We start from the raw sequence: 20,262 nt of genomic DNA on the forward strand, positions 1-20,262 counted from the left end.
AAAAAAACCTTCAATTCCTTGCAGGAGGTGTGGCTCAAAGGTAGAGTACATATGCAGCAAGTGCAAAGCCCTGAGTTCAAACCACAGTATTACAAAAAAACTTTTTTTAACCCCATATTCCTCATTTTGTACGGCTTTACCTGGGCAAGGTTTTCCCTGGAATGTGAGTCTTTGGTTTCCTGATGCTCCTGATGGGGTTTTCCTTTCCGCTCTTGAGCAACCTGGTTACATTTGGAGTCTGAGTACAAGTGTTCAGTTTTGTGTCTGGACAAATGTGATGACTGGGAGCTTTTCAGGCATTCTTTTCCTTCCCACTTAGTCTTTGACTTACTAGTCTCTAAACTAAAGACATTTTCTCCTACAAGTTTCTGAATGGTATTACAGGATTTTGGGGGGATTTTAAAGCTGATCTTCTTCCTTTTAGATTCAAAGTGTTCCTTAATTATCTTGTTGGAACAAAAATCCTGAGAAAACTGATACTTCTTACATCTCACCAAGACACATTCTTCAGAATTGTCTCTAGATTTATTGATCCGTTCTTTCATGGTTTCTTTCATCTTTTCCTTCTGAGCAAATAAATGAGGCCATTTCTTTTCTTTTGCCTGGTCTTCAGCTTTAGGTTTCACATCTTTGGCACTTTTAGGACTGCTAAGGTCCTTAATTCCATAGTCAAGCTTACTCCTAACATTTGTCCATTTAGTATCTTTAATATCTTTTTTAGGTCCACTTGAAGAAGCACTCTGTGAAACAATCTGATTATCATTTGAATATGATGTTTCTTGGAGTTTAATAAGTTCTTGAGATGAAGAATTGATTTTTGGTCTCTTGCTGGGCATGTCAATTTTTACATTCGATCTGGAAGGCAGCACAGAAATATCGGTTATATTTCAATTACATATAATGCTGCACTGTACCACTTTTGTTGAGGAGGCAGACTACGCTAACTCCAAACTTCATAAAAAATTAAGAAATGACTTACTTTAAGAATGAAGTGGAAGGGCTAGGCACTGGTAGCTCACACCTGTAATCCTAGCTACTTGGAAGACTCAGATCAAGAGTATTAAGGTTCAAGGTCAGCCCAGACAAATAGTTCACGAGACCCCCATCTCCAAAATAACCAGAGCAAAATGAACTGCAGGTGGCTCAAGCAGTAGAGCACCTACTGTGCAAATGTGAAACCCTGAGTTCAAACCCTAGTCCAACCAAAAAAAAAAAGAAGAACGAAGTGGAAAGGATTCACAAACAAATGGTGCTAAAATCACTGATTTGCCATTTGAAAAAAATATATAGTTTTATATTACACCACACAACATAAATTCCAAAAAAGATTAAATACCTAAATGTAGGATAATTATCTTAATCATTATACTTTTCATCAAACCTTTAATAAATGGAGGAGAAAACAGAAATGTTTATTTGAGCCTTAAAAGAGAATTTCCTAAACTTAACAACAGCAAAAGAAATAATAAAGGAAAATGGTGATATTTTGTTACTACTTAAAACTTTAGCATATGAAAAATAACACAAATTAAAAGAGTTGGGAAATGGCATTGCTAGTAGATAGAAAGCTCATCAAAAATTATTAAGACAGGCTGATGGAGTAGCTCAAGTCGTAGAGCACGTGCTTAGCAAATATCCCAGTACCACCAAAAAAAAAGTACAAAGACTCTAGACTAGGTCATAAAAAGAAATTAATTAAAGAGAAAGGCTAATAAATGTTTTGAAAAAATTTTAAACTTGCCTAGTAATCATGCTAATTACAGTAACAATAACATACCATTTTTTCCTATCAAATTATGTGAAAATTTTCGCCAAGCACCAGTGGCTTGCTTGTAAACTCAAGAGGCAGAGATGAGGAGGATCATGGTTCAAAGCCAACCTAGGCAAAAAGATGGTGAAACCCCCATTAAAAAAAAAGGGCTGGTGGATTGGACTTTGATCACATGATGAGGCGAGAGCACACAAGGGAGATATGAGGATAGGTAAGACACCTAAGAAACTAGATGGCATATTTATTGCCCTCAACGCAGAGAAACTAACGCAGATATTTTGGGGCAACTGAGGCCAATAGGAGAGGGGGACCAGGAACTACAGAAAAGGTTAGTTCAAGAAGAATTAACTTAGAAGGTAACACTCATGCACAGGAAATCAATGTGAGTCAACTCCCTGTATAGCTATCCTTATCTCAACCAGCAAAAACACTTGTTCCTTCCTATTATTGCTTATACTCTCTCTTCAACAAAATTAGAGATAAGGGCAAAATAGTTTCTGCCGGGTATCAAGGGGGTGGGGGGGAGTAAGAGAGGGGTGGGGGAAGGGGGGAGAAATGACTCAAGCATTGTATGCACATATGAATAAAATAAAAATTTTAAAAAAAAGGGCTGGTGGAGTGGCCAAAGGTGTAGGCCCTGAGTTCAAGCCCCAATACAAAAATAAATAAATAAATAAAGGTAGTGAACATTTTAAAGTAACATTCAATACATTAAATATTGGTAAGGTGTTGTAAAAGTAAAAGGGATCCTTTCATATGTTGTTGGGAGAAATGCAAAATTATATGACAATTCTACAAAGAATTTGACAATATGAATTAACAGCTCTAAAAACACTATTTTTTTTTTTCAGTACTAGGGTTTGAACTCAGGGCTTCGTGATTACTTAGGCAGGTGTTCTACCACCTGAGCCACACCTCCAGTCACCATGACCACTCCCCTCCCCCCAAAAAAAAAAACCAAAAAACACATTTTTTGATTCCTCAGTAATTGTCAATTTGGTGAAAAAAATCAGAAACTAAAAAATATTTAAAAGATATCCAATTCATGATTACTTGTAATAACAAAAAAATCAGGTAAAGAGTAAACATTAAAATTTTGGAAATGACTCTTTTTAAAAAGTCATATTTATATGACAAAATATTATAGTCATTTCAAATTATGTTTATGAAAAGTTCTCAATGAGCTAAAACATAATGATACAATATGAGCCAAAACATAAGCAGGGTACAAATCTGTATATATATTACACACAATACAAATTTAAATAAGCCTAGTCAAAAAAGTCAGAAAGAAAAGTGCTAAAATGTTGGAAGTGGCAATAAGTAGAGTTGATAATATTTTTGTATTTCATAACAGTAGATGTCATGGAGGGGTGAATTCAAGTATGATATATTTGATATATTGTAAGAACATTTGTAAATGCCACAATAATAACAATAAAAATAACAGTAGATGCTGCTTTGTAGTCACAAAAAGAAATTTCAATTAAATGCAATTCATTAACATGTATCAATAAACCTTTAAGTGCCTTCTAAGGGTTGGCTCACTCTGCTAGGCACTAGAGAGACAGTAGAGGACCCATTAGGTAAACTCATCCTGAATTATATAACAACCCAGCAATGGACAAAGAGCTGGTAAAAAAGTGATTTCTCAAAAAATCAATTATGTAACAGCAAACAGTTTCACCTGTAAGTCACTATCTATTAATAAGTAACAATAAAATAAAACTTCTAAATTTTACAAATTCTCTTAGTTCTATGGGCAATTTTCACATAACCCTGTGCTGCAGATTTCACAGCAGTCTCTGCACAATTGTCTGAACTACTCAACACTACTGAACACTCAACACTATAATTTTTTTTCTGTCCTTTTGCAGAACTAGGATTGAACTTGGGGTCTCATGCTCTATCACCCACAATCCAACACTGTAATACTTTCAAAGAACAACAAAATTAAATCTTAAATCTTAAAATTACTCTGTAATCAATCAAATGCTACAGAGATAACACAGGGCTCTGTATTTGCAACCAAAAATATTAACATTCTGAGATCTTCTTAGATAAAAGACTTGTAGCGAGTAACTTATTTATGAATGACACTATTAAAATCAACATTCAGCTGAAGGTAAACATCATAACCCTACTACTGGGATATAACAATAAATGTCAAATGTTGTCAACATTTTAATTATTCTAATTATAGTATTTTTCCTAATTAGATTATTCAAAAAATCCAGTAACCAACATTTTAAAATATGACATAATGCTGAAACAATGATTATTATTTTTTGGGGGGTACTGGAGCTTGAATTCAGGGCCTCACACTTAATAGGTAGGTGCTCTACCACTTGATCCATTCCACCAGCCCTGTTTTGTGTTGGGTATTTTCAAAATAGGGTCTCGAAAACTATTTGCCCAACTTCGATTTGAACTGCAATCCTCCTGATCTCTGCCTCCTAAATAGCCAGGATTACAGGTGTGAGCAACTGGTGCCCAGGTAACTTTTTTTTTTGGTGGGACTGGGTTTTGAACTCAGGGCTTCGAGCTCACACAGAAGGCACTCTATCACTTGACCCACATGTCTAGCCCAATAATTTCTTGGCATTATCACTTGCAAGAATACTCCTTTGGTTCTCAAAATACACACTTAGGATAATAAATTATACTCACTTTCAACTTAGGTCACCAAAAAATAATGTATTATTTGGGCTAATTCTGACAATAATGGGTACGATTCGTGGCACTTTTGCCATATCTGTAAAAACTCCTTTTCAAAGCCTACTTAGCAATTTGACCAAAGGTGATGATCTATTTTTATTGAAGAAATTCCACAAACTAAACTGTGCTTTCCCACTGCTTGAAGAAATGTTTTCTGTATATTGAAAGCAAATATAAGACTGTCATCCTAGCAATTAGAAATACAGAATTTCTTCTGTCTAAGCAACCCTTTAAACTAAAGGAGTTACTAAATATCTATCTATCTATCTATACTAAATATCTAGTATAGCTACATGACAGATCAGTTTTAAAATATCTTGTATGGCATATAGTTTGTTTACATCTAGTGTAACTTTTGTCAATACTTGAAAGTGAACATTCAGATACTAACAATAATTTGTCTTGTCCAAATGATTTGTCTTGTTCACATTACTGATGTTGTTATCCTGATGAGATATGATAGTAACTCATACAAAATAGTCATTGATGCCAAAGTGGTATTGAAGTAAACATCCAATTGTTCAGCATTCCAAACAATGGCTGAGGCCAACATCAGATGTTAAATACTGAGGCCAATCTGAATCTCAATTCATCTTTAGAATAACTTAAATCCTAATTTCAGAAAAATCCAGTAATACTTTTTCTTTGTTCTTCCAAAGACTATCCAGACAAGTATAGGTGGGAAATATATCAATCAGAAATCTATTCACACTTTATCCTCTTATATATGAACACATGGATAAAAAATGTACCCTTCAGCAAAAGGTAACTAATGAAAAGCCAATAGTGTTTTCATTAAAATTTAAAAAAAGAAAAGGAAAAAGAGGACACTGCAAAAGGCATTAAAAATCTAGTTTAAAAATTCACCAGCAATAATCAACCTAATATGAAATCTGTGATAGAATACGCTTGAACAATGATACAGAAGTTAAAATATCACAAAAGAACAGATGATGATTCATTAGAAAACTGAAAAAAAGTCAGAGGAAGGATGGACTGGTTCTGGTGTTTAATGAGGATAATTTGGGAAGCAGAACTTATATATATACATATATATAAAAAATCATTTTAAGAGTTTCCTGCCCTATCTTCAGAGAAATCTTAATTTTGCCAATGTTTACCATGCACTAGCCTTGTGGTATAGTGGTTGCCTAGCATGTGTAAGATCCTGGGATCAAAACCCAGCACCACAAAATAAAACACAATAAAAATTTAGTCTCATAATTCTAACCAAAACAGTAAAAAGATATCAAGAAAAGGGGACTTTACCTTTTCAGATCTTGTCTTCTTTTCATATTACAGTACAGAATGTCTGTATGATCTGATTTCTGAAATTAAAAAAAGTCAGAAAACATAAATTGTATGCTGGTATTTTGGTTACAGGAAAAAGAGATTGGGAGACAATTTTTTTCCATAACTGTGTGTTAATAAACAGAATGACATAATAATTTACTTAATTCTCCTAATCATTTTGTGGGACAGACATTCTCATTATTCTCATTTTACAGATAAAAACACCCAAAGCTGAAACAGAATCACAAAGCAAGTCAGCAGCAGAATCATGATTTGAAACCAGACCTGTCTGACTCTCTATTCTACTACCTTGTCTCTCCGTGAACTCTGGGGATACAGAGCTACTATGCACAAGAAAGGTAAGAGAAACATAAAGGACATGTACAAACAACCTAAAGTAAGAGTATAACTAAATGCAAAGCAGAAAAATAGTCACTAAGTGCTAAGAGTTCAAACCATCTACCACCAAAAGATAGAAGTTTCTTGGAAGAGTACAAGAAAGAGCAGGGAATACTCTGGAAGCAATAAGTATAGGCAAGGAGTTCATCAGCAGAACTCCAGCAGCCCTGCAACTAAGAGAAAGGATGGACAAATGGGACTCCATGAAATTAAAAAGCTTCTGCACAACAAAAGAAATGGTCTCTAAATTGAAAAGACCACTCACAGAGTGGGAAAAAATATTTGCTAGCTATGTATCAAAGGACTGATAACCAGAATATATAGGGAGCTCAAAAAACTAAATTCCCCTAAAATCAATGAACCAATAAAGAAATGGGCATGTGAACTAAACAGAACTTTCTCAAAGGAAGAAGTCCAAATGGCCAAAAACACATGAAAAAATGCTCACCATCCCTGGCCATAAAGGAAATGCAAATCAAAACCACACTAAGATTCCACCTCCCCTATAAGAATAGCTGCCATCAAACAACCACCAAAAACAAATGTTGGTGAGGACATGGGGAAAAGGAACCCTCATACATTGCTGGTGGGAATGTAAGCTAGTACAACCACTTTGGAAAACAATATGGAGGCTTAATAATAAACTAAACATAAATCTACCATATGATCTAGCAATACCATTCCTAGAAATATACCCAAAAGAATGAGACTCAGGTTACTCCAAAGGCACCTGCACACCCATGTTTATTGCAGCACTATTCACAATAGTCAAGTTATAGAAACAGCCAAGATGCCCCACAACCAACGAATAGATTAAGAAAACATGGTATTTATACACAGTGGAATTTTACTCAGCCATGAAGAAGAATGAAATCTTGTCATTTGCAAGTAAATGGATGGAACTGGAGAACATCATCTTAAGCAAAGTTAGTCAGGCTCAGAAGGCCAAAAATATGCATGTTCTCCCTCATATGCAGATTATAGACTTAAAACAAATGCAGTAATATTATTGGACATGGGACACACAATAAGGGGAGAACATGCAGGAGAGCAATAGAGAAAGGGAAGGAAACCTAAAACTTGAATGTGGTTTATGTGCTCACTGAAGAGAACCGAATAAAGTAATCTTAAAACTGGCAGAGCCACTATGGAAAGGGGACCAGGAAGTAGTGAAGAGGTCTGGTAGAAATGAACCAATGTGGGTGGCAATATATAAGTGCATGGAAACAATGCTAGGAATCTCTCTATATAGCTATCTTTACCTCAAACTAGCAAAAATTAAATGTCTTTCTTACTATCTCTTATGCTTTCTCTTCAAAATTGGAGAACAAGAGGGCAGAATAGGTTCTGCATGGAAAGTGGGAGGTGGGAAGAGGGTGAGAGAAATGGGGAGGAATGGGAGAGGAATTGGCCCAAACAATGTATACACATGTAAGTAAATGTAAAAATGATAAAAGAAGGGAGGAAAAAAAAAAGAAGGTGCTTAGAAAAAAAGGAAGACAAGATACATGAAAGATGGTAAGTAATATAAATTCAGTAGAGAGAAAATAAATCAGCCTAGCTGAAAGTAGAGGAACTTTGTCAAGGAAGTCGGGGAAAAATAAGAAAATCGGGTAGCTAAGACATGACCAAATTTGAGGTCATGAATGATTAGCTACACAGTGAGTGAGGACCTTTCTGTAGAGGACAAATGTGATAAATATTTTAAGAAGACTGGTGGGACTTGCCAGTGAGGCTCAGTGGTACAGCACATGCTTGGCATGTATAAGGCATTGGGTTCAATGCTCAGCACCAAAAAAAAAAAAAAAAAGATGGAAAAATTAATAAATTGAAACAACAGTTTAATTATAGTTATGCACCACATAACATTTCAATGACATGCTGCATGTATGATGGTAATCCCGTAAGATTACAAACTTAAATTATGCAACTGGAACAAGAATACATAGCTGTTGGAGAATAAGAACAACTCTTAAGAAAATTCTCAGTGAAGGGTTTATACAGAAGCTTTTGCAGACTTCACAAGCTCCCTAAAATTTAAAAACATAGACCGCCAACACCAAAACGTTTCTATTAATGGAGAGAAATGTTCATCTTGTACTGATTACAAGCAAATCCATGATGACAGAAAAGAAAGAAATCAAGCAAATAACCATGCATGTATTTCTGGAAAGAGTAAAGCCTCTGAAACAGGTCCTTCAGGAGGGATTCCAGAAAAAGGAACTGTTATCATAGGAGATGACAGTTTCAGCATGCTACTGCCTCTGCAGATCTTCCAGTGGGACAAGATGGAGATGTGGGAGACAATGATGTTGATGACCCTGACTCTATGTAGGCCTAGGCTAGTGTATATGTGTGTATGCAGTGCCTGTGTGTTTCTCTTAGTTTTTAACAAAAGTTTAAAAAGTAAAAAAAGTTTTGGGTTTTTTGACAGCCCTGGGTTTGAACCCAGGGCCTTGCGCTTGTAAGGCAGGCACTCTACCGCTTCAGCCAAAATCCCATCCCAAAAGTTTTAAAATAGAAAAAAACTTATAGAAGGAAGATACAAAGAAAAAATGTTTTTGTATAGCTACACAATGTAAGTTTTAAGCTAAGAGTTATAAAAGTCAAAAAGTTATAAAACTATCGAAGTTGATAAAGTAAAAAGCCACATTAAGGTTGATTAATTGAAGAAAAACGTTTTAAATAAGCTCAAGTGTATCCTACATGCACATTGCTTGTAAAATTTACAAGTAAATATGTAATACCCAGGTTCTTCACATTCACTCACCTCTTATTATGGGACTCACCTAGAGCAAGTTCAAGTCCTACGATATAAGCGTACCATTTTTAACTTTTATACCACATTTTTATTGTGGATCTCAAGCTCTTTTATGTTTATCTATGCTTAAATACGCAAACAGATATAACAAATATGTATTACAATTGCCTACAGTATTTAATAACATGGTATAGGTTTATAGTCTAAGAATAATAGGCTATATATTATATAGCTTAGGTGTGCAGGTTATACCATTTGGGTTTGTGCATATTCCCTATGATGACAGCACAACAAAATCACCTAACAATGTATTCCTAGGAAAGTAACCCCATCACTAAGTAATGCCTCGGTGTGTATGAAAATAAATACGTAAATTCTTAAAAACACAATTCTGCATTCCTGCAGTTTTCACTACTTTTGCTTTTATCCACCACAACTATGTAGCTACTATGGATACACACTTAATTTCATCTTCAATGTGGTATGTACTTCATCAGCAACTCATGGATTAGCTTATGTGTTTAACCAATTTACTGTCACTAACAATTAGTATAAGAGTGAAAAAGAACTCTGGATTTGGCTCTGTTGCTATGTTCAGTTTCCTGTCCTTGAATAAGCCATTTGACCTTGTAGATCTCAATTTCTGAATGAGAAAATGCAAGTATGATATCTGCCTTGATTATAGACAAATATAAACAAATATGTGAGAACACTCAAAAACTTTCTAAATTTGTATCTATGCCATCCAATCCAAAATGGTAGGGTCTACGACACAAGAAGTAAAGAATCCAATAAATGCTTTTTGGTAAGTAGAAGAAAGAAAAAAGCAAACCTTAGTTTACTACTAGCTATCAAGAAATTTTATATTATAAACCCTCTAACTGCACATTAGAACCTTAATATATCCGAGTGTGGTTGCACAGGCCTATAATCCCAGCCATGTGGGAGGCTGAGGCAGGAGAGACACTTGATCCCAAGAGTTTGAGGTAAGTCTGGGCAACATAGTGATACCCCATCTCTTAAAAAAAAAATAAACCAACAAAAAACTAACATAAAATAAATATAAAATATATTTATGTTGTATATAAATATATATTTATATACAACATAAATATATTTTTTAGTTACAGAATCTTTTTTTTTTTAAACAGAATTTATGATTGAATTAACAACCCTTAAGAACTCTAACCACTTGAGCAATGTCCCTCAGTCATTTTGCATTTAGTTTATTGCTCAGATAAGGTGTCATGCTAACTTTGCCTGGGCTGGCCTCCTTCTACCTCTGCCTCCCACTAGCTGGGACCATGCTGTGCCAGCTTGTTTTTGAGACAGGATTTCAATAACTTTTGCCCAGGCTGGCCTCAAACTTTGACCCTCCTATCTCTGTCTCCCAAGTAGCTGGGAAGAATACAGATAGTCATGGGATCTTAAAAACTCACCAGTTTTCTCTTCTCTGATGGAACTGATGTTACAGAGTAATCTGAACTAGTCAAACTTGCTGAAGTTTTTTTCACCTTTTGGTCCTAAGAATGCCATTCAGGAGGAAAAAAAGAACAAAACAGAAAAACTCAATATTGGGCATGGTATAAAACAGCATTATTTTATCATTATTATAAACTGATATTCCCATTCAATAATGAACTCCAGAGAACAGTATTTAAAGACATAGAAACTTTGGTAAGAAGGGAGACTCAACCAGAAATCAGAAGCCCTGGGTGCTCCTAAATTAGAGATGAGATGGATACAGTTGTAGTAGTAGGGAGCTAGCTGACAGCTCAGATAAGAATGTAGTAAGAAGCCAGATGCCGGTGGCTCACACCTGTAATCCTAGCTACTCAGGAGGCAGAGATCAGGAGGACTGCAGTTCGAAACCAGCCCAGGCAAATAGTTGGCGAGACCCTATCTTGAAAAATCCATCACAAAAAAGGGATTAGTAGAGTGACTCAAAGTGTAGGCCCTGAGTTCAAAAAAAAAAAAAAAGAATGTTGTAATGTGACATTGCCATGGTGGGATTCAGTCTTCTATAAAGCAAAACCAAAACCATGTATCTCATTATATTTTCCGTGGACCTTGAATTCACAATAGACTAAGGACAGACTTGTTTGGAGTACCTAATACATACCAAAGATACACCAGATAGTGAGCAGATATTAATAAAAAAAATAAAAGCCCCTGCCTCCATGCACATTAAAATCCAGTATAGGAATTTACAAATAACTAAGTAATATATTTCATGTGTCAGATGATGTTACGGAATAAAAGAAAGCAGAGAAATCATACAGGATAGGCTGGGAGTTAGAATTGGGAGAATCTGCAATTTTTGAACAGAGTGATCAGAAATAACCCCATTTATGAGATGACATATGAATGAAGACCTAAATAAAGTGAAGAGATAAGCCATCTGAGTAAGTAGAGAAAAAGTTTTCGCTCAAAGGGAATGACAGCTAGGGGCAAAGCCCCAGAAGCAGAAAATGTACCTAGATTGTGGAACAACAAGGAAGCCATGGAGTGGAAGAGCAAAGGAAAGAGACAGACAGATAAGATGGGGAATAGGTGGTTTTGTCAGGTCCAACAAGGACTTCACATTTTACTCTAGATGACATGCAAAACCAATAGAAAGTATTGAGCAAAGAAGTGACACGATTTGGCTTACATTATAATAAGACCACACTGGCTACTATGTTAAGAATAGTGCATGAGGAAGCAAGGGAGAGGCAGGGAGATCAATTTAGAAACCTCTAGAAATATTGAGGAAAACAAAATTATTTGCTTGGAACATGATGACAGCAATAGAGGAGGGAGTCAGACTATGAATATACTATAAAGAAATTGCTGATGGACTGGACGCAGGAAGATGACCACGAGTTTTGGCCTAAGCAATCGGAAGAATGGAATAGCAATTTGTTAAGCTGAAAAACTGAGTCTGAAAAACACTTAAAAATTTACAGTTTAGCTTGGAAGGAACCAGCAAAGGAATCTGAGAAGCATTCATCAGAGAAAAGGAAAATAAAGAGAGTAGAATATCTCAAAAGTTAAATCAAAAAGTTTCAAGAAGCATAAATCAACTATGACAAATACTGCTGGAAGGTCAAGGTAAATGAGGTCTGAGAATTGACCAGTGGAGTTAGCAACATGGAAACTATAACTGGCTTCAAGAAGAGCACATCTAGAGAAGTGATGGCAAAAAAAAAATCTCTGATTAGGCTAGATTTAAAAGGAAATGGGGTCTGAAAGTATGGGTCTTGCCTGTCAGGTGCAAGGCCTCCTGATTTTGAACGCCAGAACCAGAAGGGGAAGGGATGAGTAGAACCGCAAACACCAAGCCAATTATGAATGACAAATGGTGGAGGGGTATGCATCAAGGACACAAAAGTACTACATGGCCATGCTCCACGGCCCCCTTTATAATTATCACTGTACCTGGAAGGCCAGATTCATATTCAGAGAGCTAATGAGTAAGTGAGGAACGAACGTCAAAAAGTGCAATGCATGTTGAATATTTTATCCAGGCCATATAAAAGTCTTATGAACTAATCTACTACCACCGAAGTCACTTTTTTAATGAATAGTTACCTTTGCCAGATTAGTCCCTCATTTTTTTATAGCAAAATAGCACACACACTGTCTAATTCTAATGATGAACTATATGGAATAATAAAACTGTTTACAAAATTTTCTGTTTGTTTGCTTTGGTTATATCAATCACATTGTGGTCTTGCTTCCTAGAAACACTACTCACTCAGTTAATGAAATCCTAAATTTTATGTAACAAAGCAGTTCTAAAGGCAGTGTGCTGAGAAAAGAGAAAAGAACATGGGAGCATGTCTTCCTTACCATTAGCCCCACCCCCTGCAAAGCACTGGCCACTGACTGATGAGAGCACAATCCTAGCCCATGCTGAAGAAATGGAAAATGGTCTAATGGCGAGTTATTATTATGAATATAAGGACTTAGGACACTGAGAATTGAAGTCGGAATGCCTACACAAATTACTTTCCTCTCAGTAACTACTCTCTAAATCTCAGTTTTTTAATCTGCCTAATTGAGATAACAATAGTAACTACCCACAGACCTGCAAGGAATTCATATAAATAATGCAAGTAAAGAATAGGAAAAGCAAATGACTTCTCTTAGGTCAGATGCGCAGAACAAAATATTTACATATCTCATTACAAAAGTGAGGTGCATTTTTTTCATTACACAAAAATAAATTGAAAAAAAAGAAAGATAACATTAGGTCAATAAATCAAAAGTCTCACTTCATCAAAAATGGGTGAAGAGGTGGTGCCTTTTTTCTGAGACTTTTCTTCTTTGCCCCAAGATTCTTTGTTGGACATCTTGAAAAGCTAAAACAAACATTAAAAATACATTATTTTTTTTTTTACTACAAAGTACATCAGAAATTATTCTCTCAGTTACATAAAGATTTGAGTTTTACAAAATGATTTCTATTTTATAGCCATTCTCAAGATTGTAAGATTCTCTCACTGTCCTCCTCTTCTTTTGCAGTATTGGGGTTTGAATTCAGGGCCTACACCTCGAGCCACTCCACCAGCCCTTTCTGTGTTAGCTATTTTCAAGACAGGGTCTCACAAACTATTTGCCCAGACTGGCTTCAAACTGTGATCCTCCTGATCTCTGCCTTTGAGTAGCTAGGATGACAGGCTTAAGTCACTGGAGCCTGGCTGTTCCCCTTTTCTTTACTTACATTCTCCTTCATAAAGATCTGTTCCTCTCCTTCAGTTTCATCAAAAACTCAAAATTATACCTTGAGCCTTGACATCTGCCTTAAGCACCAGGTCATTATTTTTAACTGCCTGCAAAAATGCTACATTTTACCCCATCTACAATCACAGAACCAAAAATTTTCATTTTTCCCAGACACACCATCTGTCATTCACTACATGAGACTTCAGGCAAACTGAATACACTGGGGGGGGGAGGGCATGTTTCATTGTATGTAAATTAAAGACAATTCATCCTAGAGGGTTTCTGAAAGAGTCAAAAGAAAAAAAAGGATATAAAAAATATCTTGCACAGAGTGGTACATATTAGGATCTAAATAAATAGCTATGTGGTTACCCTTCTGGTAGAACCAGAGTTCCTTGAAAAGAATGCTGTATAAAAAACTTGGGAAGTACTAGTCAATGTCTGCTTAGTGAATGAAGTGAATGAATTCTTTATCAGAATATTCACTTTCATTCTGAGCCACCTCCAACACTTACATATAACAAGCAGTTCCTCTGTCCAATTCCTATACCTGTTTTACTTTTCCAGCCCTAGCCCTGTTCTAGACCAAGTTAATGCTGTTAGCTGCTGACCCCAATCCCAAAAAATTGTAAGACAAACATAGCCATACCTTATGGTCATAAACAGTCTCAAGATTGTGTGTCCGAGCAGCACAGAGCAGCATCCCGGGCTGGGATACAGTGGCCAGAGATTGGGAACATCAGTAGATCTGTTAAGACGAGAAGACAGGAAGGGTAGAATCAAAGTCCAAAGAAGAGTTAATAGCTGATAGTGACACATGCTGACAATATGAACATAACAAAGGCTACAAACCCAGCAATTTCAATTATGTCTGGTCAGTTATAGTCAGAGTAGGTGAGGTTCTAAAAAAAGAATGATCAATTTGACTACAATGTTTAAATGCTTTGATAACTATAAAGAGAAGAGAATGCTGATACCTAACAGAAAACCTAATAATAAAAATTATTAAATGAATATTCAACAGACTTTTGAGAACCGATTCTAAAGTACTCAGAAGTTTTTCCTTGTAAGATACTTTATGGTAATAGCTGAATTCACAGTTAACCTTCCACATTACAGTAGTAATTTTCTTTTCACTTTCTTGTCTCATTCCATGTAGGAAATAAAGCACAATTATAACAGCAACAAAAAAACTTCAAGCTGGCATGGTGGCCCACACCTGTAGTCCCTGCTACTTGGAAGCTGAGACACGATGGGCTGAGTTCCAGAGTTAGGGCACAACCTGGGGCAACATAATAAAACCCTTTTCTTTAAAAAAATAAATAAATAAGAAAGAAAAAAGGAAAAAAAGTAACTTTCATGAGACATTATAACTAACTGGATATAATGTTATATTTTACAATTTCAACTGACCTATTCTGGTCTGATGTATTGGATACCCTAATACTAATTTAAACCTCTTTCTTACAAGACACACTGAAAAATAACACTGCAGATAGTGAAGTAGCCAAGAAAAAAATCTATATGTTTATTACAACATGTTTTATATTCATGTTAGTATGAAGTTCATACTGATTTCATGCAAATCAAAACAAACTAAGTGCAGGTAGACTTCCTGTGTGGGCAGACTCCTGGATGGTTTCTTATGATCCCTGCCCAGGTAATCACACTCTTATGTAGTCCCTTCCACAATGATAGGGCTGGCCTGTGTAACCTATAGGCTATAGCTACATGGTAGTTTGTGGCTAAGTCATATAAGACACTGTGTTAACTGCCTTGCTAACTTGGATTGCTCACTCTAGGAAAGCTGGACCCCATGTTCTGAGCGTCACTAAAGCAGTCCATGGAAAGGCCCACCTGGGAAGAACTAGGCCTCTTGGCCAAAAACCAGAACCAACTGCCAGACATGTAAGTAAACCCCCTCTGCTTTGGATTCTTTTTTTTTTTTTTTTTGGAGGTACTGGGGTTTAAACTCAGGGCCTAATTGGCTAGGCAGCACTCTACCACTTGAGGTACTCCACCAGCAATAAGCCACCTTTGAAGCTGATCCTACAAAGTCCTATCAAGTCTTCACAACAGCAGTCCTAGGAAATATCTTCACTGCAATTTCATGAAAATCAGAGCCAGAGCCAGATCCCATCCTAATCCATAGAAACTGTGGGGTAATTTATGGTTGCTTTAAGGCACTAAACTTTTGAGATAATTTATGCAGCAATTGATGCACAAGTATACTCCCTTAATATAATTCTTCAAAGACTGGTGTCATGGCTCAAATGGTAGGGAAGACCCTGAGTTCAAACCTTAGTACTGACAAATCAAAAAAAAGAGAAAGAGAATATAATTCTTCAAACTCAAGATTTCTTCAGCTGGGCACCAGTGGCTCAACCTGTAATACCCCAGAAGCACAGATCAGGAGATTCCTGGCTGGAAGCCAGCCAGAAGAAACAGTCTCAAGACACACCCTATCTGGAAAATACTCAACACAAAACAGGGCTGATGTAGTTGCTCAAGGTAGAGTGTCTGCCTAGCAAGTGTGAGACCCCGAGTTCGAAACCCAGTCCTGCAAGGAAAAAAAAAAAGTCTTCATGCTCAGAAATTCTTAACTAAAATTCCCACAGAATCTACATGCTATAATTGAATCATTTTCATCTTCTGGTTTCCAGCAGGTATTAAATGATTAGGTTGACATACTGAGTCAAATTATGTAATTTTTAGAAACAACGACAAAAGAAAAAAAAGCTGCTTTCTATCCCCAAAATCGGCAAAATTTTTTATAAAAGGCTTGTCTGAAAAAAATTTTTTTTTTGGATGGTGCACTGACAGCATTTCTCTAGGTTATAATCACACAGGTTATATAATGTTATAATCCCATTTTTAAAATGACGGTTAAAAACAGTGAGACAGTAAATAAACTACACATCCAGGAATACTAGTTAAAAAGGGAGTGTATTCAAAAGGCTTTAGTTTTCTTGAGGAACTGGAGAGTAGAATCCAGGGCCTTGCACTTGCTAGGCAAAAACCTCTACCTCTGAGTTACATCTCCAGTCCTTAAAAGGGCTTTAGAACTTGCAAAAGTTTCATGGGGACAATCAGTTAAACACACACACGCCCCCCCCCCAAAAAAACAAACAAATCAAAAAACCCTATGGATACACTCCTAACTGGTGGGGAGTCTAACTTCCAGTTAGCATTTCAAAGTGCCAAATAAATCACCTCTCCGCTCTCCGGGTTCTCAAATAAGTAGGAACTACAGTAAGAAAGCAGCTTAAGACTCAAAGTGCCTTCCCTCTCCTCCAGTTAGTTCCAGGCGGAGAAACCAGAAAACTCGTTTTTTCCGGGCCTGCTCCAGTGGGCTTATTGAAAGAAAGAAAAAAAAGAAAGAAAGAAAGAAAGAAAAAAAATGAGGCTTGAGTGCCAAGGAGGCACTCAAGTAAAAGGGGGAAAAATAAAGTATGAGGGGGAGGGGAAGGGGATTCACTGGCCTTAGGGAATCTAAAAAGCATCACCAAGCGCCCCAAAGCTCGACGCATTCATAGTTCTTGCTATTTAAAAAATAAAACAAAACATAAACAATCCCTGTGCACTGGACTCTACGACCATACTGCGGCCAAACTAAAATATAAAGGAAACGAGCGCTCTGGTCACAACGTGGGTAAGGTGCGAGAAGTACAAAGGGGCCCAACTCCAAGCCGCTGGGACAAACTGACAGGCAGGCTCTGCGGGGCACGTAAACCGCCAGGCCCACCAACCCGCCAGCTCCTTCCACCCAACGAGGGCCGCACCCTGCCCCGAACAGTCCGGACCCCGGACCCGCCCACAGAATCGCACCGCTCAGGCGCCACTGGTCCTCGAGACCTCAGGCCGACCGGCTTGCCCGCTAGAGTGCTGGAGGAGGGGGTTGGGGGGGGGAGCTGGGCAGCCCAGCGAAAAGCCAACGCACCCCTAGCTCTCCAAACCTTACCAACCCCGACGGCGGCGGTGACTCTGAAGGCCCTGACAAGAAAACCCCCTCCAGCCCCACCTCTACCGCCTCGCTAACCCGCTGCCTGCTGGGAAGTGTAGTTCTGCGCTAGAACGCTCCCGAGCGTTTGTTTAGATCTGCGTGTACTTCCTTGGAGGGCCACGCCCCTAAGGCTCGATGCTCCCTGGGAATTGTAGTCTCATTTCGGTTCTGCGGTGGGCTATGGGAGGAACTGAGACGCACCGTGGAAACGGAATTCTCTCACCCCATTGGACGCCGTCCCCAGCACGCTTCTGCGCAGTTTGTGGTGGCGTCTAACTACTCCGGGAAGGGGAAGCCGAGGAGTTGTTGAACCGCTTTCTTTTTTTCTGCTGACAGGATTTGGTCACGGTCTTTTGTCTGTTGCACGTATCCCGCCCTCCCAATTTGCTTCCCGTCCCTCCCATCCTTGGATCCAGTCTTGTGGGCTTTAACGTCAGTCCTCTCACCCCGCCGTGAGTCCCCTCCCGGTCCACGGGCACGGAGGCGGTAACTATGGAAAATATGGCGGAGGAGGAGCTGCTACCTCTGGAGAAGGAGGAGGAGGTGGCTCAGGTCCGGGTCCCGTCTTCGGCCGCGGACTCGGCTCGGGTCCCAGCTCCGGCCCCAGATTCGGCTCCGGCCTCGGATCCGACTCCGGCCTCGGCTCTAGCCCCGGCCCTTACCCTGGCCCAGGCTCCGGCCCTGTCCCCGTCCCTAGCCTCGGCCCCCGAGGAAGCCGAAAGCAGTAAGTGCAGAGCGCTCGGATCCCTCTGCCGCAGAGAGGCGAGCCGAGGCTCCTTGCTGGGGAGTAGGGGGGCCCTTCTCTGTCTGGGGTGGATTTTATGGGGAAAGGTAGGTTTAGGGGACCCGAGGGCGGCAGCGGTGTAGCGAGTAAGGGTAAAATAGGCCCAGAACGGAAGAAAGCACCTCCATAACCCTCGAGGTCATCACAGCGAGACGTATGTGGAGGCCAGGGATGTTGCAGAAGTAGGTGATGAGGTTAAGGGCTTTTCCGTTCAAGAGAATTTTTTATTAAAAAAAAAAAAGAGAGGTTGCACATCATTTGGTTGTTTCCCTCTCAACCGGGTCGGTCTGCTGTGTCCTTTCAAATGTGACATGGTTAAAAAAAAAAAAAAAAGGTGACATGGTAACCTAGGCAACCTGGTAGGTTAGATAGGAGATCCCAGCTGCAAGGATGTAGGAATTACTGGCAACTGATTTTTCTGCATCATCTTAGACAAAGAGATGGGTCTTTTTTCCCCCCTTACTTCATTTTCTGTAGTAACCTGCTTCCACGAAAGAATTTGAGTGTCGTGAGTTGATTGGGAGAGTCTACTAAATTAGGATGTCCTCGTGTAAATTCCAATTGAGTTCCATCAGAAGTCTACTGTTGGAAATTAATGAATTAGCCCATATTGTGCTCTGAATGTGCATGCATGTTTTCTAAACGGTGGTTTTATTAGACCATATAGGAATTTAAAATATTGGTGATTAACACTTTTGTAAGGGTCTTCTAAGCATTTTTAAACGTGAGGTCTAGAAAGATTTGATGAATTTAGCAAAAATTTGTGTGGTCCATAAAGTGACTTTTATACTCTCCCAGAATTATCACTTAAAATACCTCACTCCATCATCTGTAGTACTTCTAGGTCAGTTTCGAGTTTGATGTTTATGAAACACTTGGATAGTCATAATCTAATAGAATTATTTTAAATCAACGTATAACTTTTACAGTACATTAAAAGTAGGACTGGTCACAGGAAAAACAAAATCACCATGCCTGAGATAGGCCCCTTATAGGCTGTCAGAACTTGTAGACACAAAATAAGGCCAGTTATTTCTTCCCTTACAACTAGGGTGCCTGAGTGGGAAAGGAGTTTTAACAGTCTGCTGAGTAAGTAGCCTCCTGTATTCTGATTGTGTCTATTTAAGTTAGAGTGATTCAGCTGCATTGGGGAATACTAGCTTTCTATGCCTCCCCATCATTAAAAATTCATATTCATAGCACTTGAGAGGCTGAGGCAGGAGGATCTGCAGTTCAAGACCACCCTGGACTCCATAGGTAGACCCTTTTTTTTTTTTCCCTTAGAAAAAGTTGAACACAGTTCGGAAACATTTACTTATATATTCCAAAACTTACAAGTGTATAATTTGAAAACTGTGTGCTATTTGAGAAACCTGAAACTGCATTATTGGGACAAATATGTAGTGATTAAGAAATCTGAAATGCATTAGGATTAAATTACATATTAATCACATTTTTAAAATTGTTTTTAGATGGTCTAGTTAGTCCTTTGAAGTCAACCATAACTAGGCAAGATGAAGATGTCGTATCAGAAATAGAACTGAAAACTGAGGAAAAAGTAACTGAAGAAGTTGCCAAAGAGCCTCCTAACATCTTGGACTCCTCTAATTTAACAAGAGGTTTGCCTGTTGACTTCTGGATTTATTAGTGTGTTACAAAAAGCAAGGCGAGAGATTTAAGTACAGAAATGTATAATGGGAACAAAAATATAATGATTCAGAAATTCCTGATTTTTTTAACTCAGGTTATTTGATATCTACTTTCTTGAACCAGAAAGTGATATTAGAGATGTTTTATAGGCATATCATGAATTTTTAGACAGA

The 20,262-nt window shown here is 38.0% G+C and overlaps 2 protein-coding genes across 4 annotated transcripts in view; one reads left to right on the plus strand and one right to left on the minus strand.

Annotated features, from left to right (window-relative positions):
- Positions 1 to 17,646, minus strand: part of Swt1 (SWT1 RNA endoribonuclease homolog) — an 88,375-nt gene extending 70,729 nt beyond the window's left edge. Inside the window, 7 exon segments of the mRNA XM_074047253.1 lie at positions 141 to 855; positions 5,759 to 5,817; positions 10,382 to 10,465; positions 13,202 to 13,288; positions 14,302 to 14,400; positions 15,889 to 15,959; positions 17,614 to 17,646. Of these exon segments, the coding sequence (XP_073903354.1) occupies positions 141 to 855; positions 5,759 to 5,817; positions 10,382 to 10,465; positions 13,202 to 13,288; positions 14,302 to 14,355 (999 nt within the window). The 5' untranslated portion in view covers positions 14,356 to 14,400; positions 15,889 to 15,959; positions 17,614 to 17,646.
- Positions 17,647 to 17,901: 255 nt separating this feature from the next.
- Trmt1l (tRNA methyltransferase 1L) overlaps positions 17,902 to 20,262 on the plus strand; it is a 31,521-nt gene continuing 29,160 nt past the window's right edge. Inside the window, exons 1-2 of one of the 3 annotated variants that reach the window (XM_074047256.1) lie at positions 17,902 to 18,379; positions 19,912 to 20,058. In XM_074047256.1, the coding sequence (XP_073903357.1) occupies positions 18,148 to 18,379; positions 19,912 to 20,058 (379 nt within the window). In that variant the 5' untranslated portion in view covers positions 17,902 to 18,147. The remainder of the gene's footprint in view (positions 18,380 to 19,911; positions 20,059 to 20,262) is intronic. The other 2 variants (XM_020177071.2, XM_020177072.2) reach the window with 2 other exon arrangements.

This window comes from Castor canadensis, chromosome 11, assembly GCF_047511655.1.
Source record: "Castor canadensis chromosome 11, mCasCan1.hap1v2, whole genome shotgun sequence".
Taxonomy (NCBI): domain Eukaryota; kingdom Metazoa; phylum Chordata; class Mammalia; order Rodentia; family Castoridae; genus Castor; species Castor canadensis.